Below are 25,029 nucleotides of genomic sequence, written 5' to 3' on the forward strand. Positions count from 1 at the left end.
AGCTGAAGAACATTGAAACACAGATACTTTTGATACAAAAATGGAGACGTGGAAGACTGAGGAGACGTGTCCGGAGGTGGAATGTACATCCACTAAATGTACTGAGACTGATGGCAGGGGAATTTAACAGTCTTATTGGACCGAGGGACGAAGAAAACCCTACTTCCGAATGTCGGCTAGCAAATTTGATGAACTTCCATGCCATACCTCATATTAATCATCAGGGCACCCACCGCATGACCGTTGATGCCGCCCAGAGACTGGCTGAGGACCAATCGCAGTCCTTGCTGCTCTGTTGTCCCTTGACAGAGTGACGGACACTTGGGCTTTAGTGTGTATACAGCAGCAGTGTGTTTATCCCATCAAACTACTGAATGACCATCCTAAATGACCATGTTTTTTTTTAGCAGTAGAATTCACTGAACTTTTCGTGGGCACTACTCTGACCTGTTTGCACTCATCTCACTTAACTCAGCTCAATGTTGCTGTAGCCTCTGTCTGTCTGTCTCGACATAAAACAAATGACTTCCTGTGTGGAGTGGGTAATGGTGATATCACCATTATACAGAGACACAGAGAGAGTTGTGTGGAGCTGATGGGCTTAATCAGCATTGCGTGGATTAATTTGACTGTGGTTTAAATGTAACATTTATTTATATTTAAAAGTCATGAAGTACAGCTTTAAATTTACTGGTAATAATTGTTTTTACTGTGCCGTTGCCCACTTTTCTTCTCCCCAGCTGTGTTTCTAGACTTGAAACTTTGCAAACTGCAAACCTCATTAAGACGTTTGTGTTTTTTTTCCGCAGTGCAGATGGGTCTCTGTCATCATTTGCATGATGCCACATGGTGACCAAGCTGCTCACAGAGCATATTTCTATTATTCTTTGCTGTGCTTTCCTTCACAGAGACAACGCACATTGACAAATGTCCCGTGTCTGTGACATCGGTCTTGTTTTGTTCACTTGTAACTTGATGAAAGTTTGGTTTGAAGACACTTGCGCTGTTTTATTTTCTCTCAAAAAAGCCTCGATTCTTTCTTCTCAAACCACTTTGTACAACTATGGGTGGGAATTTGCAGGATCATTTACATTATGATGCATGACCCAAGATGATAATTCAAAAGAAATGCCACTGCCAGGAGTCAGGAGAAAGCAATGCGGGTGAGGCAAAGTGATGGGGAGGCAACATATTTTATGGTATTAAAACCTCAATATTTGTTGCCAGTGTATCAGTAATCTTATCATTTTGCATTGCAAGGTTTGACAATTGCTTTGAAACAATTTTGGTCATGACAGTTCTGCATTGTAATAAGACACTGACCTCAATTTTTAAGGAAGCAAGGTAGGAGACGTTGCCAGTAACCCTGCAGCAGTGTGTTGTGTGTGTGTGTGCTGATGTGAAGCTGTTGTAGAGGTGCCTCATGAATATTCTGCCCACATGCTTCATTTTAGCCTAATGCAAGAACACCTGTTACACACAAGTGGCAGAAATCTCCTCTCTTTATGTGAACACATGGTCTCATATATTGAACACACTTACACTGAACATAAAAAGAGGAGCTTCTGTTTCTATACGACACTAACCATGTTTCCATTCAATTATATTTACGTGAAATTTGAATGGAACAGGAACACTTAATGGTAATCTAAAGAGAATTTTGCATTAAAAATACTGTATGTGCTTGTCAGGAGTGGATTAACTGATGATTCACAGTAAACAGAATATGATGAACTGTTGGCAGTGGTGTCTTCACATTAACAATGGTGTTTAAAATGCATGGCTCCACATAAATCTTGTGTGTGAGGGCTCTGGACAATGGAAATCCACAAAATCAATCTGACAGAACTGCTATGATTGTCCAATTATATGATGTTTGGTGTCGGGTCACCATAGCAACCATTTTTTTATTGAACTATGGCTTTACTTAAGATGTGCTACTTCTCCTCTGTTATGCAGCTTGTGAAAAAGGAAGAAAGAAAACTTTCTCAGAAGACTTCAAAAACGTGTGTTTTTAAAGGTTCCTGGGTAAACAAAATGATTATAATTATGATGCCAAGTAATCAAATTTTGAATTAAAATTAAAGATGCATGTGGAGACTTGGATAACTTTATTTGACCTGTGTTGACAGCCTTTCAATTCACCCAACACATAAATAACACATTTTAATAAAAGGCTGCTCAATGATAGCTATTGCCTTTCTTCAGTACTCGCATTAGTATTCTGCATAGATTAGTCTTGATGTGGTTTAATCACAAGAACTTCTCCAGAAATGATGCAGAGTAACATATGTTTGTTGACAGTAACACTGTGGGGGCCCATGACGACTGGGATAGAACAGAAGTTATAATTTGTAATATGAAATGGATCCAGTGAGAAGCAATTTTTTAACTTGTGCTGTGATTTATTTGTTGTACCCTCTAATTCCCTTCTTTCTCTGAAGCAACAGTGGCGATCGAGAGCGTCATTGCTATGGTGATATGTTAACACATGTGAGTGCTGATCATCTATAGAGACAAGAGAAAAGAGCAATCTCCTGATTTGGCCGCAGTGACTGGATATTAAAATGAGTCATGACGACTGCTCAATGTGCTGCTCTGAGTTTCTACATTTGGATGAATCCAATCCATTCCCGTACATTTTAACATCTATCTATAAAGCGTTGTCTGTCTGTCTGTCTGTATGTGACAGGCATATCTCCCTGACCGTCAAATCACCCTAAGACTTTGGATATGGGTTGAGCATGGCCCGATCGTGTGCATCCTTGATTTTCAAATTTTTTGGAGGAATTTTAATTTTCGCTGATTTATCACGCTACACTAGGCAGGCAGCGGCTCATCAGCAGCAGCTGCGCTGTCTGGGTTGGGGAGGTGGGAGTGAAGAGGCTTATTTTAGCTTTTATGTTCCTTATCATGCATTACCTGAATAACTGAAAAATCTTCTTCAGTTCCACCTATAGGAATACATACTTCCTACGGGCACTGCACTAGTGTTATCAACACCACAAAGTGTTAACACATCAGGAGATAAAAGGTACACGACAAACCGATGTACTGAATTAATTTGACAGATTATGCCTTTACTTTTGTTATTATTAATCTCTAACTGTTTTATTTAACCTTTTATTAATTGAAATATTCATCAATTCCATAATTATTCAGTTTTGGTCATCAACTTTAGTAGCTATATTAATTAGAAGGAAAATGGACAAAACGTTGGTCGTGTATGTAAAGGAAATAATAGAAGAATGTGACAAAATCAAATGTCATATTGTAGCCATTTAAGATCAAAAGCTTTGTCTTTAAAAGCAGCATGTGTTCAAGTGTTATTACTGCTGAAGTACTTTGGAGTGGCTCCGTTTAATCTCTGACACTGACTCACACAAAGGCAGCACATCACATGAAAAAATGTAATTCAGCATTTTCATTCTACACCAAATATGAATTCAGTTTGACCTGATATTTGGAAGCAATATAAAGTTTGTTCCCCAGACACCATTGTCCTGTCAGTCATTGGCACTTATTAATTATAAAAACTCACAGTATATGACTCTAAATCGTTCTCATTTGACATTTCGATGATTTATTGCTGGGCGCCATGTTAAATTCAACATGATACACACAGGTACATTTACACTGTCCTATCTTTACACAACAGGCTCCGCCCCTGTTAAATGCCACATTACAGTATGTCACTGTATAGAGTCAACTAATGAGCCAGTGAAGGGAAAGCAACCTTTACCTACAAGGTTAATAAGTTATGACTAAATAATCGAGCATGTGCAGGTTTGCACACAACTCAGCTTTTTTTTTTGTCCCTCTCAGCTCGAGTGTTACAAATCAGACAGTAAACACCTTCTGACAAATTATTCTTATTTTTTTTTTTTTAGTTCAGTGAATACAATTAGTGGGCTCATCTATCAACAGAAAATGGTAATAGAATAGATGTCTTGTTATTTAAGAAAAAGGCCTTTATAAGACACAAGAGCAGTTCCTGGAATCTGCTGAAATGTTTGCAAAAGGTAATCGCTTGGTTACAATATAACTTTTGTGTTCAGTTTTCATTGGAAAGAGGGATTTTCTATTACTTAATGAGAGTAAGGACGTAGATACTGGCTTGTGTATGGGTTATGTTCATGAACGCCAGGTGTATAGAATTTCAAGAACTTCCTGTGGCAACCAATGCTCCCTTTAATTCACAATAAGTGAAATAAAAATTATGGTTTCCTTTATTTCTTAAATGAGTTCAATGTTTTCTCTAGAAATCACACAAGTCTACCTAACGTGGTCTTGCTGTGTGAATCAAAAGAGCAAGATAATCAGTGTGAGCATGTGAACACACCCAGCTGCAATGGAGGCTTTGATTAACACAAGAAATCAGCAGAGCTGATTGTAGCATCAATGCTGGCAGTTTGAGAATAAAGGTCAGTGTTGTAAATATTCCATGTCGGATATGAATAGTGAGTGAGCGGACTGCACTTGTCTTGCAAAAACATGGTTACAGCCTGCAGAAAGCAGACACAGGTAACACTGGCCCACAGAGAGATATCCTGTGCAAATGAAAAGTACTTTGTAATCACAACTCGTGTTATTTATCTCCATGATGGCAAAATATAAGTGTTGCTCCTAAATTTGTTTGTGAATGAGACTGGCAACCAAGCAACTCCATGCGTTCCAAATCAAACCTCATGGTACTACTTTCTGTGTGATGACACAATAACTCTGAGCTAAGTGATTGTCTACCTCCAGAAAACGATGCCATCGCTACTGAATAGAGGACTGTAGAATTGGTGCTGCCGGTTCAGTGTTAATGGTGTATAATTACTAAAACCTCTTAGAATCGAGCTTATGAAAAACAATAAATAGCATGTAATTTACCTGTTCCAAATTAATTGCATTAGCTCTGAAAGATGAATGAATTTATTTTGTAATTTTCACAAGATTACACTCCCATCTTTCAGTAATATCAAAAAAAGAAACACCTATGGGCTCAGTAACAGGAGCTTTGCCTTTTTCTCTCGCTGGCCACAGCCAAACCTACATGGCATAATGAAAACTTCTGCCGTTATGAGTTTCAAAGCCAGAAATTTTTCCCACATTATTGAAGTCATAAATCAAACAATTGTCTCCCCCATCCACCATCCAGCAAGTGGAAAAGGAACAGAGTCCCTGGATTTTCCTCCGTCTTGCTGTAATGAATTGCTGTCCATTCTTTTTCATATCACTCTTTCACACTTTTAGAGAAAAGTACTTGCAAAGGCCTGAGAGAAATGGGTTTACCAATTGCACCACATGGCCTACAATCCACCAGAGGAGAATAAAGAAATAATTTAGCAAGCAGGGGAACCTCATTCAGTTGAATGATGCTTAGTAGATTATGGAGCAGTGCTTCGTCATGGATGAGTGAAATGAGATTTAGAAATAAAAACAAACAATTATGTAAACTCAAAAGCAAGAAATACATTATTGTCCAGGTAACAGTGGCTGAGAGGAACTTACCTTAACACACAGGAATAGTAGCCTACATCCTCCAGCTCCGCTGGTCGAAACCATATGGCGTCCTCCTCCTTGCTCATCCTTGTGCCATCAAAACTGATGGGTTCTTCAAAGTCCCCGTGTCCCACACTTTTGTACCACATAAGGCTGAGTCCGGCGCTCTGCGCATGGGTGTAGTTAGCCCGGATATATCCATAGAACAAAGCACACTTAATCCGTACAGGTTCGCCCAGAAGTACCTTGTATTTCAAGTAGTCCACCGACCAATCTGTGCAGCCTTCGACTGAAAGAAATGGACAAAGAGAAGGAGAATTAAGCAGATGATAATTTGTGTGAGGTCATAGCATTTTTAGAGCCACGGCAACAAGGATACAACCACTTTCAATGTTGTCATTAGCTCGGCTCTTCAAGCACTAAGAGCTGTTGTATCATAATCAATCAATCTTTTCTTCACACTGCACTGATATGTACGGTGTATTTGATGGTAAATGGTTCATATTTATATAGCACTTATCTAGTTTTGATGACCACTCAAAGCTGCTGTACACAACACCCATACACACCGATTCACACAGCGCATCTCTGTTTAGCGCATTTTCTATCACTCATCTTTCATACCCACTCACACGCTGCCAGCACAGCCGTCAGGAGCAACATGGGGTTAAGTGTCTTGCCCAAGGACACATCGGCATAGACTAGCTGAGCAGGGTATTGAACCCACAACCTTTGAATCAGCTGTCCCACAACCTATGAATCAGCTGTCCCACTGAGCTACCGTCGCCCGACCATGGGAGCAACCATTCATTGTTCCTCCCTGCCCTCATTGACAAACACTAGCTCTATTTATATTTGCATGGGTGTTACACAACCCATCCGGAAATTGATATACGGCAAAATGGCAATGATGGCACTCATCTACATCTGACATGAGAAAATGAGATACCGCTGTGTCGGTCTTCGATCCTTAAAACGGTCTCAAACTTTTCAGACACATAAACTAGATAAATAAAGGATAAAGAGGCTTGTGTAGCACCGTTATCGGCAACGTTAAAACACAGTGGTGTAAATAGGCCGAGCAAAGTCAGCTTCAAAAATTAAGATTAAGAGTGAGCGAGAGATAAGGTGACTGTAATTATTATATTATATATTATATTTTAGTTATTGTTTAATGCACTCCAGTCAAAATTCCTCAGCTCATACCGACTGTTATATACTAGCGGAACAGTTTTTCTGATTTTCCTCCAAGTACCACCAGAAGAAGCTTGCATATTACTAGCGGTACACATACCACAGAGAACAAAGGCAATATTCCATTCATGTGAAACACCAAACATTGAAGAGGAAATCATTTCACTTTCTGAGCAAACCACTCACTGCCTTACGAGCAGAAAAAGGGAAAAGAATATATAATTTTTAGCTCACATGATACAGAAGTTGGGTTTCTTCCACCATCAGTAACTTTGTGTGACCACATAAATCCAAATACAGTGAACTCACACACAAAACAAATGAACTTATTTATGGAGAGGACCAATAACTCATGTATCCTGAGTTATATCATTCATTGTCCCGTGGAAAAGCATACACAGACATGGGAAGAACATGTAAACTCCACACAGTGAATTGTGTATGAAACAATACTGTATAATATATGTATATAGATATAGAAAGGTTTCATCACGTAATAAATTCTTGCTTTGGATTCAATAGTTTCCTGGTATCAACTAAACCAACTCATATTTAATAGGAGTAAATAACCAAGGAAACCTACAGAGTGCCGCATGGGACCAGATGGATGAACAGCAAGTCTGTGGACAAAGGTTTACAATAAAATGACAGGGGAGTTAACGTTATTTGCTCCACTTTATAGCTGAGTGAACAGTGATTATAGCTGCAGTATTTGACAGGGACTCTTCAGAGGGAATATACTGCCTCTTCTTTATTGCCTGTCTCTGTCACTGCTACTGCTACTCAGGATAAAATAAGATTAACATTAGTTTTAGAATGAGCATGACAATCTCACAATAATGGGGAATTCAACATGTAGATCACAATAACAACTGAGCAAACCTCACTAATACCATGGGTGGAACAAATTGAAGTAATCTGATTTGAAAAGCAAATACTCGATCAACCTTGTAATGAGATCTGCTGAGTCGAATTTTGCTTTAATTTGAAAGAACTTTGAATCTTCTGGAAAATAGCACTGAAAATTCCACTTTGCATGTCTTCGAAATTCGATAAAAGCTACTGAGCTTGTGGAGCATTTTTTGTAATTATTCAATTCGCCCGCACTCGAAAAACAAGTTGAACTACAAACAAGCTCAACATCTTCTTTACCTTTTCCTTTTTGCCTGTGTTTCTGACATCCTCTCTCCTCTCGCTTCACCTCCCTGCATCACTCTTGCTTTAAAAAACATCTGGCGTGCACAGCTGCCGCCGATTCAACAGGCTTCACTAATTGAGCCTCTATAAATGTGTTATTTACCAAGGAAGTGACTTGGCCACCAATCAGTGAAATGCAAAGCATGTGACAGTTGTTGGGGGGAAGGGGGGCAGGGGAGCGGTGTTGGCAGGGGAGGATTTAACACTGCTGATTTATGTAAATTCTTTGTGTTTTGGTGTACTGTGCAAGTCATACTGACAGAGGACACAGCGGTGCTACATGCTTGAGGAACAAAGGTGGGAAAATGCATATGAAGGGCACTCTAAATCACTTGAAGAGTGAAAAATGGGGATGCCATAATGTCACAGTGAGATATTGAGAGCAGCTGCAGTGGTGCTTAATAGCCAAAGATCCATCAGTTACCAAAATCTTGCAGTAACAGATTTTGGTGCCATTCAATCAGGATAGCAGAGGAAAGTCTAGTTGTGGGAGGAAATCCATCATGGAGGAGCTTGTGGGACAGAGAGAAATTTACCAAAATGCATTGCAGAAAATATTTTTGGGGGTATGTTAATAAAGGCAGTACATTATATCTTATATCTTTTTTGACTATTTTTGCAGTTCAGCATCCACACAAAGCTGAACTGCGAGCATCATCAGAATTTGACCAATATTAAATCATTTTTCTATTGATTAAAGTTTGGGTCCATAAGTGGCAATAGGGAAATGTTGGCAATAGCATGTGACAATTTGGCTCTGTTCACACCTGGTGTCAACTATTATAATCCATCCTAAGTGATCAGATGACATGACTGTTCACACCTGCCATTTAAATGCTTCCAATGCACTAATCAAAGCTGTATGACAGTTCACTGATTAAACAAAAGATGTCGCCCTTAAATCCCCTTCCAATATGTTTTTTTGTGAGTCAGGATTAAACCTAAACTTAGCACAACATGCATAGTATTGGATGTTAATACTTAGTGTGAATGGGATCTTTGAAAACCCCAACTCTAACCAATACACCCCACCCCCTTGGTTGGTCCTCTTCTCAAAACCACATCCCCGAAAACCCTGAAGGACGTTGTCTGTGGTGAATTTCAGCAGCACGCTCTCTGCCATGTTTCTGTATCAGCCTCACTAACATCTAGCTATCCTCTGTGCATCAGTGGTTAATCTCCCTCTGACTTGTTGTGAAGAACTTCATGGCTATCACTACGAGAAGAGGATTTCAACAAATAAGATAAAAAAAAAACATGGTAAAGGACCAAATAACACACCGTCACTGTGATTCAAATAAAACATTAATTTAAACATTAAATTGCCACATATCACCTAATCTACTCTCAATGTTGAGCAGATGAAGCAGGTTAAAAAAAAACATCCATCACAACACATATTGTAATAGAAAATACACTATATAGCTTTGGAGTGAGCGGTTGTGTGTTTTCTTTTTATATTAGTCTTATGATTTCAGTCTGAGGCAGGTTTGATGGCTCATTTTACTATACATATTATAACAATGTCCGGCCCGTTTCACAAGCTAATCCTATAGTAACAGTTAAGTTGTTTTCTTTGTTTGATGAGAACAGCATGTTCAGATGCAAAGCTTTGACCTGAGCCTGTGCACTCCCTGTTTTATCTTTGCAATTATTTGGGTCTTCCCAGGAGGGAAAAAAACCTACAAAGAGTGAATAACAAGAAACTAAATTAAGCAAATAAAAATGCTGAAGACAGCGTGAGCTCTGCAAGCTACCAAACAGCACAATCGTTTCATTGTGATCAAATCTAAACTGTTACTATGGCAACAATGGGTCAGCCCTTCTCTTATGAAGAACCTGCTAATGAGTTTGTGGACGATAATAACTTGATGGTTTAAGGTAAGACTACCACAGCAGAGATGGTTTTAACTTGTAATAATGTGCCCTAATTGAGCCATTGAAGTGTGTTACTCTCACCACGGATAAAAGCAGCAGGAGGGTGGAAAAGACGATGCGAGTAGACAGCCACACCAACACAACAATACATTTAGGTTGGCAAATAAAAACATGAAGTATAAGAGCCTGACACAAAAACACATTCACAGTTGGTCGGTGCTGTGGTTTATACTGCACACATGTAACAAAGAAAAAACTTTACATTTTGTGAGAACATTCACAGATTGAATGTTCTTCTTTAGTGCTGCACAACATACTTTTTTATTTAAAACTGTGTGTTAACAAGACTAATGTACCAATCCACTGGCTGCCTCATAGCAGGCTACAATTCATCATTTGACACTTTGAATAATTGTCTCTAGGCAAAGCTTAAAGAGTTGCATAATACTTTAAATGCATGCTCTTAAGGTTAAGTCATCTCTGTGGCAACAAACAAAAACCTATTCTCTGGTTTGTATCCATATCTTTTTTTCTTTGTTTTGATAATGGATGGGTTTGATGAAGTTGTGAGTAATTGTGGAGGAAAAAAAAGAGTTGAAGAAACCTACATGGTCAATATGGAGGTTCAAACTAACATGAGAGCAACAGGGAGGAATGTGTGTGGTGGAAAGTAATGTTTAAATGGAGATGGTGATGACCAAGCATACTGCGTGACAAAATATCGCTTGCTGCATTGCTTGTCAAATACTGCAAACACATTCATGCAGTCGCATGCCATCTTTACTTATGGTAAATTACGTTTTCCTCTGATAGTACATGACCGGTGTGTCTACTTTTTGTATTGCAGTCCAGGTACTTTTATGCAAGAGAATTCTCCAAGTGCCTGAGACGCCCTGCTAAAATGGCCATTGCAGCGCAAACATCTTCTGCACACAGGAAAAAGCTAAGGACAAATTTACTGAGACATGCTTTCCGTTTGTCAGCACAGACTGGATTTGGTCGCAGGAAAAACAAAGTAAATGCATCACTGCCAAACATCAGACAAGCCCGGCTCTGTCATTTCTTTTCCCATCAGTGCTACAAATGAACACTCAGTCCAGTCATTTTTACAGTTGAACATTTCCCCTTTTGCTGAAGAAGAAGAATGTCTCACAGAATGGCAACAAAGAGTAAACTGCTTCAGACAAGATATTTTGATGTTGTCGCAGGAGCAGAACTTAGATGCTACAATGCAGTTTTTGTTTCCACTAATTGGTTCAGCAAAACATAAAATAACAAAAAAATTAATTGGTCTTTGAAACTCTGAACTAAATAATATATATATATATATATATATATATGTATATATATACAGTGGAAATAAAACGAGTGTATATATATATATACATGCTTATATACATATACATACACACATGTATGTATATGTATATATGTGTGTGTGTATATATATATATATATATACACACACACATATATACATATACATACATGTGTGTATGTATGTATATAAGCATGTATATATATATATACACTCGTTTTATTTCCACTGTCTTAAAGGTTTATATACTGTGTTGTGTGTTTCACAATCTAATGTTTAGTTTTTATCAGAAAACGCACATAAATACTGTTTGTGTGTGTATATAAATACATGTATGTATACATATGTATGTGTGTGTTATATATATATATACACACATACATATGTATATATATATACACAGATACATATGTATATATATATACACATGTATATATATATACATACACATATGTATATATATATATATATATCCTATAGTAATATAGAAAATAGCAATATATAAAAATTTGATTGTGAAACACACAACACACAAACCTTTTAGACAGTGGAAATGAAATATGCTTTTGAAACCGCACCCTAAAGCAATCAATTACTGCACAAGATTTAGAAAATATCCACAGCTTAACTGAGAAAAATAAAAACAGAAAAATTATAAATTAATTTCCCTTCAAGGCTGAACTGCAGTCCAACTGTGGTCTTGCTGTGTTTATCTCATGCCGGCGCCAATATGTGTTATCTTCTACCTATCCTCAAGTCTTCAGACTTTTGACTGAGGGTTATCCTTCATTTCATGAAGTGAGAGTGGGGATTCAGCATAATCTCTTGGCTGGAAACAAACATGGTACAAAGCCTAATTGAACTCATTAAACATTTCCCTGCTCACCAGATTTTCTTTTTGCTGGATCACAATTTGTGATGGAATTGGGCAATTTCGCTGAGTGATAATCACATCTCCAAAAACACTTCAGCCACAGGGACTATCAAGTGTGAGCAGCGTTGGCAGCTTTGCTGTACATGACTAATAAATAGAAAGGGGGTAATTTCTCGGTCCCCGTCCCCGAGTGTATCTGGCGCCCTAACGATTGTGTTCAGCTGCAAAAATTGTCAACATTAAATGTCAACTGGCATGTTTTACCGTATGATGGCAGAACAAATGTTTGAACATCACCGTGTGTGGAAGTCAGGATTTAATAGATACAACACCAAAATGGGGTCTTTTCAATTCCCAATTTACACCATGCAGTTAAACAAAGACAGGGCTGTTTGTCAGGCATGCCTTGTTTTTATGTTTGTTATGTTTGTCTCATTTGTGCAACTACATAAAAGAGATTTAGAAAAACATTCCTTTACCTGTGGTTTTATGCTTCTAACCAAATCAAACCACTTGATTCATGTAAGAGAAAACAGTTTTGATACTAAAGGTAATTGGAGGCATAAGTTCATTGTTTTATAATCAAAATATGTCGGTACATATTAACAAAAGGCTCATTTATGCTGAATGTTTGACTATGAAACAGAAGGCTGGGGACTCCCTACAACCTCATGATTTAATACGATCACGATACAGAGGCCACAGCACAATACGTATTGTGATACTTACTTTGACCATATTTTACATAGAATTAACAAAAGCTGCTTTATTAACCTCAAACAGCAAGGGCAATGGACATGTTCTATATATACACTGCTGCAAGTCACAGGCTTTATTCCACACTGCACCCTGGGTTTCAAGACTACCATCATAGCATTTGCTGCCCGATTGATTCAGATATTACACAGATCAGCAATTTTCTGACATATCTATTTGTTTTAAACACATCAATTCGTTATGGAAATAGACAAAACAGATACAATGGAACAGCACCCCTGGACGTCACGAGGGAAGTAGAGCCAATACGGGGAGATTTTACATTTTAAAGCCTTTTGACGAAGAAATGCTTTAATCAAAAGGCATAAAATTAAGTTGTGATTCATTTATCAAACGTATATCTCTTGGAAATCTGTGGTTTACCATTTCCGAAAGAATATTAAGTGGTAGAGAAGTTGATGTAAACGTAATCAAGAAATATTATAGTATGCATAAATTTGCTCACAATTTATGTTGGCGATGGGTCATGATAGCTGCTCCTCTGCCAGTTGTGTTTTATAGGTTATAGACATGTTTATTTTAGTGCAGGAGCTTGAGCTTGAACAGACACAGCAAAGACGCTAGTAAACATGAAAAATCAACAATGGTTGCATTTGTGTTTTAAAGGGCAGCACAATAAACTTTAACAAATGCTATGTCATTATGCTCCTGGAACATGAAAAACAGGCACTGGCTCTTCCTGCAGAGGAGGTGATGGGCTCATAAACTGGGTTACAGGTCTGCTGAGGGGTAATCGTATGCAGATTGAGTCAAGTCACCATGGGCGCTCCCACAGAGCGTCAGTTTTCTCATAAGCACTCAAGGAGATGGTTGGCCACCATTTTTCTCCATAAAAGTGCCAGTGTAATTCAATCAGAAATGTGTGCAGACATTAGGCCTACGCTGATTGGACAACCAACACAAGCATTTGTACACACATCAGGACACTCTATAAGGTGACACAATATCAACCTCTACTTGCCCTCAAGGATTGGAGTGTCTTGGCTGCCCTGCATGGCTCCAGTTTCCCCAACGGAACCTATAAACTTCACAGCCTCTTTTGCCAGAATGAGAGAGGGAGGGAAGGAGGTGGGTGGGAGGGAGAAAGATGTCTCAAAATCTTGACCTGCCATTTTCCACCTTGTGAAAACGCTGTCGCAGCAGAGTGGGTCTCAATTAAGAGGAAAATGGCTCTAATGTGTAGGAAAGGTAACCTCTCAGCTGCCGGCGAGCAGGGGGAGATTACCGATGTGACTGAAGTACCTCAAGCAAAAGCAGAATGAGTCATCAGCCGATAAAGAAAATCAGCCGCAGCCCCTGCATGTAGGCAAAATACAGTTTGTTCACTCATGCGATAAACAAGACTCAGATCATGTGCTTGAAGAAATGATCTATTTCCAGAATTATAGCGGGGACATTAAGGTGCATATACTGGTGTAATGGCACTGCAACAGGAAGGAAATGCAAACGCTATGGGCCATATGGTGGCATAAAAGAGAGTCTTTAACCACCTGTGTGTGCACAGTGATTTATAAATACCCAGAGATGCAGTGATGGGGCCCAAATGTTAATAGCCCAACATTTTATGAAATATGCTTATTAAGTATGGAGCTGGAATCAAGAGGTAATTAGCTTAACTTAAAGTTAGCATAAGAACAGGAGGCGATGGCAAAGAGCTACAGTGAAGAGATGTGTCTGCCAACATCTCTAAAGCTAATTAATCAACTAACCGAAACATGAACTCAGATTTCTTTCTGTTTCGCTCATGGTTTCTGGGGAAACAAGCTGCAGCAAAGACACTGCATAGAAGCCATGGACGCATCAACTGTTGTTTGGAATCAAACAGCTCCAAGTACATTGTCTCAAATATCAAAAGATGAATGACGAAAATAATGTCTAATTATGTTTTTTTTTAAATTATCATTACAACTTTTATATAACCAGGAAAGCCTCACAGGCAGCCACAGTACAATTTACAGAGACACGAGATAATATTCATAAAATATTCATCAATAATTCCGCTTAGTATGATTGCTTAAAGGTTGAAAACAACCCCCAAATCAGTTCATTTCTTTGTGCACGCCATAAATTAACAACTTCATTTAAATCTTTAAAGCTGCTATGGGTTCCAAGCTATAACTTTGTATCAAGAGAGCAACATCCATTCTGCTGTATTCAAATCAAATAAGGAAATATTATCATCACCTCATTTTGCTATAGAACAAATCCACTGCTTTTCTTTCAAGGATTTGAGGTTATCGACCTTCTCATTTTACTATTGGAAAATCAGTAAATAACTATAGTAACAAAATATGCTAAGACCATTCCATAAAATTTGAAGAAAAGCACCAGCTTCTTGTCGTCAGAAACTAAATGTGAGGATTAAATGTCAAAGTGAAGCAGATTATTTCATGATTGTAGTGACATTTAGCTTGTTCCTCATGAGAAAAAAAAGAAAACAGCTCTGTCTCTCTCTCTCCACTATACTTCATCTTCATTTGTTGTTTGTCTCCCTCTCTCTCCCCCGACTCCCTCTCTTCATTGAGGGCCACTAGGCTGTCATTTATATGCAAATACCCAAATGTGATTGGGGGAAAAAAAAAGAAATTGTTTTTCTTTTTATCGCAAAATAAACATTGCTCACAATCTTGCTGGCTTTCCCTCGACTGCAACAGATTCAACTCTCCTGATTGGATATGGCCTCCAGAGGGAGCAGCGCCTGCTGTCTCCAATCATAGGTTAAATGCTGACAGGGACAGGAAGCACAGTGAGGAAGATGATGGGAAAGGGGACAAGGCCGACTTCACCAGGTTGGGCCCATGCAGGGAAGAGAATAAGGGAAGGGGCATGGGGGAAAATAAAACACACACAAATGCAAGTACAGCTAGAGCACATGCTGTTATTTCCTATACTGTCACATTTTATAAGCAATATAGTCATGTCTGATGTTGTCTTCAACACAATGTGCACATTCTTTATGTTAAAAAAAAGAGGAAATACAAAGACCCAGTCTACAAATTATTCAAGTAATAACTTCTTTGGCAACAGCTGTGTCCTTCATGTGAAAACAGACTCTGTCAAGCAAAACTGCTGAAAGACAGATTTTTCTGAAGAATTCCCTCCGGAAATGTTTCATGGACACTGCTTTGTGTTTTCAGTCATCCTCCAACCTGTTTGCAGCCACCTCACTTTTCTAGTTCAAAGTCGCTGTTGCCTCGATGTGTGTCTCGACACAAAACAAATCACTTCCTGTGCAGGCGGGGAAATGTCACCAGGATCAAACCGCTTATATACTTGGGAACACAGGGAGAGTCGCGTGGGGTTGAGGGGTTTTAACAACATAGTGAGACCTCATGTGACAATGGTTTGGATGTAAAAGACATCTGCGCTTATTGTAACTAAAAACCTAAAAGCCTATGTTTGAGCTACATATTTCATGGTGAAGAATATGCATTCGCAGAAAATTAAGTAGTGACAACAGAAATATTAAAATGCAAGTAAAAAAAAAAACATTATTATCCAAAACTCATCGAGATCCAGCTTCTTCTGTCTTCAGATCACAAGGCTCTGTTGTATCCATATGTTTATTCCCACTTTGTGCTTATTCCAGGGGAACGTTTGACAAGCAGCAGATGTAAAAGTGATTCTGGCTGTGGTGTCTCATACTACAGAGAGTACTTTATGATCAGAAAATCATCTTTCCTCATCTTCCCCACGGCGCCACTAATCCTCTCATCTAACAAACAGCTTTGGGAGGTGTCGAGAAACACAGCGTCAACAATAGTGACTGGTACTGCATTGCAGACATGACTGCACAAGAGTGTGGCTAAGACTTTTCTTTTCCTACTCTCTCTCACCTGCCCACACACACACACACACACACACACATAGAATAGGCCACACAATCCATGTTGCCTTCACTGTCAGGCTTGTTATTCTGTGCTGCATCATGGTGGTGTGGGTGTGCAAAGCCGGTGACTCAGGCCCGCTCCACCACAGACACCGACACACCATTTTGGCGCTGTGCTCCGATGCCCACGTGAAATGAGCGCTGGTGATGAAAATAGAGCATGCCCAGATGGAGAGAGAGAGAGAGAGAGAGAGAGAGAGAGAGAGAGAGAGAGAGAGAGATAGAGAGAGAGAGCGAAGGAGAGAGATAAAGAGAGAGAGAACCTCATCACATCAGCTTCAGTCAGTCGTCTGTGAAATGATAAGATGGAAAAATATGTGACAAAGCAAACGGCCATCCTGATGGGCGCTGCTGTCTGCTGTCATACGCCAACTCTGACCTCATTTTTTTTTGTCTCGCAATTTTTCCCACACTGTTAACTATGAGAGCATCATCATTCTCTCGCCTTTGTACTCCTCAATCTCTGGACTTTGCATTTCGTCTATCTCCAAGCTATTAAATTCTCATTCAGAGGAATGGGAGGGTGAAGTGACGTTCAGCCAGAAGTTCAAAGACAGGAAGAAAATGATGATAAAAGATTTGATTCAAGCAGCAAATCTGCAAGGACAGTCAGATCCCAACATCCACACAAGTAAGGTCATGTGCACTGTAACTCACCAGAGGCTTTAACAAATAATTTAGCAGGTGTAGACAATGACACTGGTCTGGTCATAACTGTTTTGAAGGTTGAGATATTTGAAAAGAGTTACTTAAATGTGCAAAAGTCTTTGGCCACCATACAATGTTTTGTTTTCCTCAGCCTCCCTCCTCTCCATACCACCTTAATGGGACTAAGGTCATTCAGCTGTTCTGCCCCACAACTCTGGAATACACTCCCACAACACAACCGAACAATAACGTCACAGTCCACCTTCAAATCACAACTTAAAACCTTCTTATTCAGATTAGCCTACCCATCATGACAATCCCCCACCATCACCTCAACCATCTTGTATTACGTATAACAACCTTGTACTGTATTTTTTTTTAACCTCCATCTAGTATGTTGATCAAGTCCATTTGACTTCTAACTTTTCAATTTGTCAGTCTCAACGTTTGTGTGTTCGATTTATCTTCCTATTGTTTAATGTGTAAAGTGACCTTCAATGTTAGAAAGGCGCTTACAAATAATAATAATTATTATTTAGCAATGCTATAATGGACATACAGTATAATTATTTACTCAATTACTTTATGAGAAACATGTATCTATAAAGGAAGCTGTGTCTGTGTGTCTGTCTGTGACAGACATATTTCACTGACCGTTAGTCAGATCGCACTAAGGGCCTGATTTACTAAAGCTTTGCGCGTGCAAAAACGTGTGCAAACTGGATTGCACACGCAGATTAGCGTTGATGCTGATCTACTAACAGGGCGCAACGAGGAGCGCATCCCTCAGACGGGCAAAATAGCACCAGCAACCCATTTAGCGTTCTTGCCTTAATGCATATGCAATATGGGGCGTTTACACGTTATTTTGCGTGTGATGGGAGGAGAAAATGTAAATATGTTATTTTAGCACACGCAAAGTAATTTATCAAACCTGAAACTGATTGCGGTGTTTATTTTTGCGTCTATATTTAGCACGTTTGAAAGGCAGGTCTTAACTGGCACAGCGGCGCGCACATTTGTGAATCAGGAAATTACGCTTTTCCAGAGCATGTTCAACTACGCGTTCACAGATGACGCACATTAATTTCTTATTTGGTATATCTGAATAAATTAAATAGATATCCAGAGGAGGAATGCGTGTTTGTACTGGTATGGGCTTACCTTGGTCTGCAGTTTGTGGTTCAAGGAGGGGTCGTACCTATGTTCCCTGGTTAAGACCGGAGGAACGGGGAACCCCGCTTTACCTTAACGGGTCCAGCTCTAACCTGGTCTACTCTCGGTGCACGGCGAACCGCAGGCGGCACAGTGCGCACACGTCACCAAAACCTCACAGGCAGGTTACCCTAACCCTAACCCTTCCAGTTCCAGGCACATTTAAATGCAATAAATAATCACAACAATCACTATTTAATGTAACTATCTGAATCAGCAATAGGTATATCATCTATATCGATTGCCCCGTCGCCTCTGACGTCAGATCAAAGGCTGTTGGCATGCGTAATGGAAACTCAGCCTGACTGAATTAACACAGATGAAACCAGGGACGGACTGGGACTAAAAAGCCGTTGTGATGATCCGCTTTATTTATTTATTTACTTATTGATAAGAAAGTCACTCATCCATTAGATCCATAGAAACAGCAGAACTCGCTCCCTGGCAGCTGTCAGTGAGCTGCAGGTGAGTCAGGAGGAGAGCGCAGCACCTTCTTTTTTTTTTTTTACGGCAACATCCATAGTCCATAGTTTTCTTTGTTTGATACGTCAGGTAATGATAGAGCTGTCCAAAATACCGACGCAGGATTATAATAATAATAATAATAATATAAAACAATATGTCATATATGCCTCGATCCCAGTTATCTGCTCATCGCAGAACGTCACTTTCTGTTCAGTGGCTTCAAATTTAATTCAGCGCTTCCGTTGAGTCTGCTCTTTCTCCATGTGGACAACTCTTGACTCGCGCAAAATCCTCATTTAAATAGGGCGGTCTTAACCACTTCTGCGCCTGTAGTCAATTGCGGCTGCAATCTTAGTAGTTCACCCGCAAAACGTAACCCAGTAGCGGGCGCAGTCTTTCTGCTCGTGCAAGCAATTTAGCGCTCGCTATTTGGAATCTTAGTAAATCAGGCCCTAAGACTTTGGATATGGTTTGAGCATGGCCCGATGGTGTGCTTCCTTGATTTTAAAATTTTTTGGAGGAATTTTAATCTTCTCAGATTTATCACGGTGCGCTTTCGCTGATTTATCACGCTACACCAGGCAGGCAGCGGCTCATCAGCAGCGGCTCATCAGCAGCAGCTGTGCTGTCTGAGGCGGGGAGGTGGGAGTGAAGAGGCTGTCCTCACGGTGGGTGAGACATTTTCACTCGGTTCACTGCAGAACATGGTTTATGATTTATTTTGCATTAGCATGCCACTACTTTGCGGCTAACTTGCCGAAGCGGTTTCCAAAGGTAAGTTAGCGAGGCTACGATTAGCATTAGCGTAGAGCTAACATAATACAAGCATGCTACTACTTTGAGACTAACTTAGCGAACCTGTTTCCAAAGGTAAGCTAGCAAGGCTACGATTAGCATGAGGGCTAACAATACAAACACAACCTCATTAGGCACTACGCACATGTTTTCATTTTTGATTAGCATAAGCGTAGCTAGCTTTTGTGACTGTCAGTCATGCCAGTTAATGCTGAACTGCATGTAGAGATTAAAGTGTCAGTGTTTTGACCTATCCTTACTCTTAAGGAGTAGCAACCCAAATTGACATTATTGGTAAATTCAAGACATGGTTGAGCATCACATACACATGTTGTAAGAGTTAAACTCATTGATAATTTGATCATATATAAGATCAACTTTCAGTCACATCATTCTAAATGCCAATGACCACAGAATATAACAGACATAAAATATAGATAGATAGACAGACAGGCAGGCAGACAGACGGATAGATTATCTCAAACATTTTCAACATCTACAATGACAACACATTCACATTTCCAATAAAATAAAATAACAAAGCTGCTGCTTCCCTAATCATTTTGTGCAATGCTGTTTAAGAGCCAAGAAAAACACGACCACAACACATTTGCAGACACATAAAAGCACAGACACATACTGCACACACTACAGTCACACACAAGCAGTCAGGAATCTGGGGAAACCTACTGGCCTGGAACAAGAGTAGAGCCAGAGCTTCCCATTAGAGGACATTACTGTCAAAGAGTGGAACGAAAACTACCTGCTGTACACTGATTACCAACCTACCTCCAGCTACAATTCAATTACAAACTAGATAATATGAGGCACTGCACTCATTTTCAGTGACAATGAGCCAGTGACATTGAAGTGAGGACAGCAGGAGGGGATGCTCTGTTCCTTATGTATTCCTGAATCCCAGCTTAAGTTCTTTGGGCTCAGTTTACCAACATGTCTTTGCACAACGCAAAGGTCAAGTGCTCACCTCCATCATTTGGATGCTACATAACAAACAGGGTCATGCAGTGCCTGTTAATCTTTTTGTTTGCTTGAAAAGTTGAAATAGGGTCAAGCTCAGACCACAGCATTAAAAACAAAACTGACGTCCAAGGCAGGTCAATAATTAAATAACAGACTTGTGAAATGTCACTTTGAAGTGCTTGTTGTTTTTTTTCTCATGAAAAACTTCAAAACCACAATTTAAGGGTTTCCTCAACTTCTCTAAGAAGCTAAATTAATTATCTGTTAACATCCATCCATTTTCTACCGCTTCTCCACAGGAGGGGGTGTTGTGCCAATCTGAAATAGGGCGATAGACGGGGTACACCCAGGACAGTTCACCAGTCCATCGCAGGGCCACATATAGAGAGACAACCATTCACTCTCACTCTCACACATACGGTCAATTTAGAGGTCCAATTTTACCTAATCCCCATATTGCATGTTTTTGCACTGTGGGAGGTAGCCAGAGAACCTGGAGAAAACCCACAAACACATGAGGAGAACATGCAAACTCCATGCAGCAAGAACCTTGTTCCAACCGGGTCTGCAAAAGCAAGAGCTCTAACCAATATACCAACCGTGTGGCCCTATGTGGCAACTTATTTAGTGATAATTCTCAATATTTTAGCGCACATAATAAATCCACAAGATTGCTTTGAGGAAAAAGCATGGAATCGAGTAAATTATCTGGTTTCACATAAACAGTAACCTCTAATGACTTGTTGTGGCAGACATTGTTAAGGAGTGTTGTTCCAGATGCCCCAGCGACGCAGTGCAATAAAAACACTCCAGTTTACAGCATGCATAAGTGATCTGAGCCCATTGAGACCCATCCAGGTTTAAACCGATATTTCAGAATGTTATTCAGGTTAGGTCACATTGCTTGGGCTAGGCATGAGTACATGCGTTGCACCATATTTATTTTATGCATACTGGTGATCAACTATGTTGCAGATGTGTGTACATGGGAAAAAAGCAGTATCCATGGTAACAGATACACATCAGGAACAGAGTAAGACAAACTCAGTGTGGCTTACATTACTTGAATCAGGTTTGGGCTGAGTTTGAACACAAAAAGCACAATTCCTGTTTTGTTACAATCAGGCGCAGGACAGGAAAGTATACCTCAAGCCACACATCACTTATCAAGGTTTTGGTGGTGAGGTGTCCTGTTCTTAACTATATAAAAGTGGGGAACAAATAAGAAGCTTTTGGTGTTGAAACATGTGAAGAGGAAAATGTTATTTTCCTCAGGAAATGCTATGAGTTTTCAGTGACGAAGCAAATTGATTAGTTTATACTTATGTATGTGAAAAATGAAGAAAATCAAAGGCTTTTTTGTGGAATGAAGGCCATTAGCAGCTGTTCCCATATTCTGCCACCAAACCAATCATTTCCAATTATCTCTCCACACTGAAAATTATTAATCATCTCAAACAAACCATTTCAAAACAATTTCACCGTTAGGAGGAGATTCTCCCGACATTATAGCTGTAATTATGGGTGTGGAAGAAAGCAGGTCTACAAATCACACATTCATTTACTCTTACTGTAAATTGAGAAAGACACATGAGTCATTTTGTAAAGCGAGCCTTTCCGTAATGAATTATTAAAATGTAGTGTGCACAGAACCGCTCCAAAATGTCTCCAAAAACTGCCAACAGCCACCAAAACACTACAGAACAGAGTAACACTTATTTGACTGCTCTTTTCTTTATAAGAAAATACATTGAAATCGGAGGCCTTGTATTTAGGTCAGAATTAGTTTTATGAATATAACTAATTGAATAACAGACGAGCGCAAGCCCAATCCACTCAGTTTGAGCCTGTGTTTAATTACAATATTTAACGATGCGGGCTTACTGTACTATAAATTATTTTATCTAAACTATTTTAAAAATCTAAAGTCCATTTTAAATTTGAATTTCTAATGTAAATTAATCATTTCATTTATTTTTTTAATTTTTATATTTTTTAAATACCTTTAGGAATGTCTTTTGAGTATCTTGAATGTTTTTTATCTGTATTGTACAATGGCCCTGAAGGTCAAAACACAAGAAGAGAAGACACACGAGCGGGCGGAGTGTCAGACACACACACGTGTTTTTCAGGAATATGTCGTGTTTTTTTGTAAAGCCGTTGTGTTTTGACCTTCTGGGCCACTGTAGTATTGAATGAGAACAATCTATTTTAGTATGATTCTATTTTACTTCTATTTGTATTTTTAACAATAACCCTGTTTTTTCTTTACACATTGAATCTCCTTCAACTTTTAATTTGTTTTGCAATTCTTTTAACAATTCCGTTATGGGTTGTAATTTATTATTTTTTTCCTGCCTTTGTGTATGAGAAGTGCTCTACAAATAAACGTGCCTTGTCTTGTCTGGATTCACAAAAAATAAACAGCTGCATCAACACACAAACTGCGGTGTTCTTATCTCTGAGCCGAGCAACTGATAACAAGCAGTTTATTTTCCTGTTTATAAATAAGTTGTCCTGTTCTGCTTCAATTAGAAGCTTAGCAAGAATTTCATTAGCATGTGCTGCACCACGTCTTTTTCCCAGAATGCACCTATAGTTTAGGAAGAGGAAGTCAGAGAGTGGGGGTGGGGGAGGTTGCCAGGGTCCATACATAGGTTTAAAAAATTTATTCATGCACAGCGTCAGCAAATTAGAGCCTTAATACAAATTGAATTTACAAAAAAATCCATCTGGAGCTGCCTTGGAGGGGAAAAAGGGGGAAGTAGTGCAAAGAAGAGACAGAGAAAGGAAAATGGAGACCTTGGCACCATGAGCATACATCTGCATATACTGTACATGATTAATTAAAGCGGGGGTTCACTTCTTTAGATGGATGACCGTGTGAGGGGAAACCAGGGAGCCAGTGAGAGGGGAACAGTAAGTAAGGTTAAAGAGGAGATTATTCTTATTTCAGCAAGAGGAAGATTCAGGTCATTGCCTCAACATTGTAGTCGGGTATGCACAGTATATCACGTAACAAAGAGAAGAAAAAAAATAATAAAAGACTCAATCGCCACTGAGCAACACTCACTCATTTCTGTCTGAAAAGCAAAATAAAACTCACAAATAATCCACAGCCCTGCAGTAAGAGACTTGGGGGCTTGTTAGCAGGATACACAGGTTCCAGTGAGGTAACAATGGGATAATCCAATGTATACAGAGGTGGTTGACTACACTCAATTAAAAGTCAAGCTCACTCATTCAGCATACTTCAACTTACGTAATATCAACCATCTCTGCCCATCTCTCACTCCCAATATCACTGCTATCCTGGTTAACGCCCTTGTCACCTCCCGTATCAACGACTGCAGCTCACTCCTTATTCGTCTTCCCTCTACTCTCCTTAATAAACTCCAAGTTGTCCAGAATGCAGCTGCGCATATCACTACAGAAAACTCCTTTCATAAATGAATTGTTCCTCTTCTTTTTCAACAGGCTCTGTCACTTGGTAAGTGCTGCCACAACAGCTGTTGAATATGGGCAAACAGAGAAGAGAGGACTGAAGATTTCAACACATGAGAAAAATGGATAAAACACTTATTTTCCTTTAAAATTCACTATTTCATGATTTGTTCATTTTGCAGGAGGAGGTTGTCAAGCGTGGGATTGATAAGACCAATACAAGCTACATTTAAAATGCATTAACATACCTGTTACCGTGCATTAAACATGAATGAATGAAGTCTAAGTTTAAATTATTATGAGGTATACTTTTCACATCTGTACCTCTCTTTCCTCGCTCTACAGGTACATGTGACTGCAATACCCAGATCCACTTGCAAGGCTATCATTATTAGTAGTATTGTCATCCATGTTGTTACATTATGATTAAAATTGTGATCAGTATACATTTTTGCTACAATCCATGCTCCTGCTAGTATAAATAATACTCTCATAAAAAAAATATTACAGCCGTCTTCACAACCCGCTCTTAAAGTATTTAATACAACTATTTTACATCTCCTTCTATGTAAAGTGCCTAGAAATAATGCATGTTGCATTTTAGCACCATACAAAAATGTAATTCTTGTGAAAACAGAGTAGATCATGTTACTCATTTATGTGGACATCTTAAACATCTGGTTCATTAATAACTCTAACTATTTACAATGAAGAAAAATTTGATTCCTGATGTATTTTATTTTTAAATTCCCCAGAACATTTTAATCTATTTCTGGTATGCTGTTCAATAATTTAAAGAAAAGAAGAAACTAGACACACCACAATAATCTGCGAATAGATCAAAAGAAATAACTTAATTTTTTC

At 39.1% G+C, this 25,029-nt stretch overlaps 1 protein-coding gene across 1 annotated transcript in view; it reads right to left on the minus strand.

Moving 5' to 3' along the window:
- LOC310934382 (interleukin-1 receptor accessory protein-like 1) overlaps positions 1 to 25,029 on the minus strand; it is a gene marked incomplete at both ends in the record, with an annotated part of 194,251 nt that overhangs the window by 121,076 nt on the left and 48,146 nt on the right. Inside the window, one exon of the mRNA XM_083898094.1 lies at positions 5,500 to 5,779. Coding sequence (XP_083754220.1) covers positions 5,500 to 5,779 — 280 coding nt within the window. The remainder of the gene's footprint in view (positions 1 to 5,499; positions 5,780 to 25,029) is intronic.

Source organism: Microchirus variegatus (genome assembly GCF_963457635.1).
Source record: "Microchirus variegatus genome assembly, chromosome: 1".
NCBI lineage: Eukaryota > Metazoa > Chordata > Actinopteri > Pleuronectiformes > Soleidae > Microchirus > Microchirus variegatus.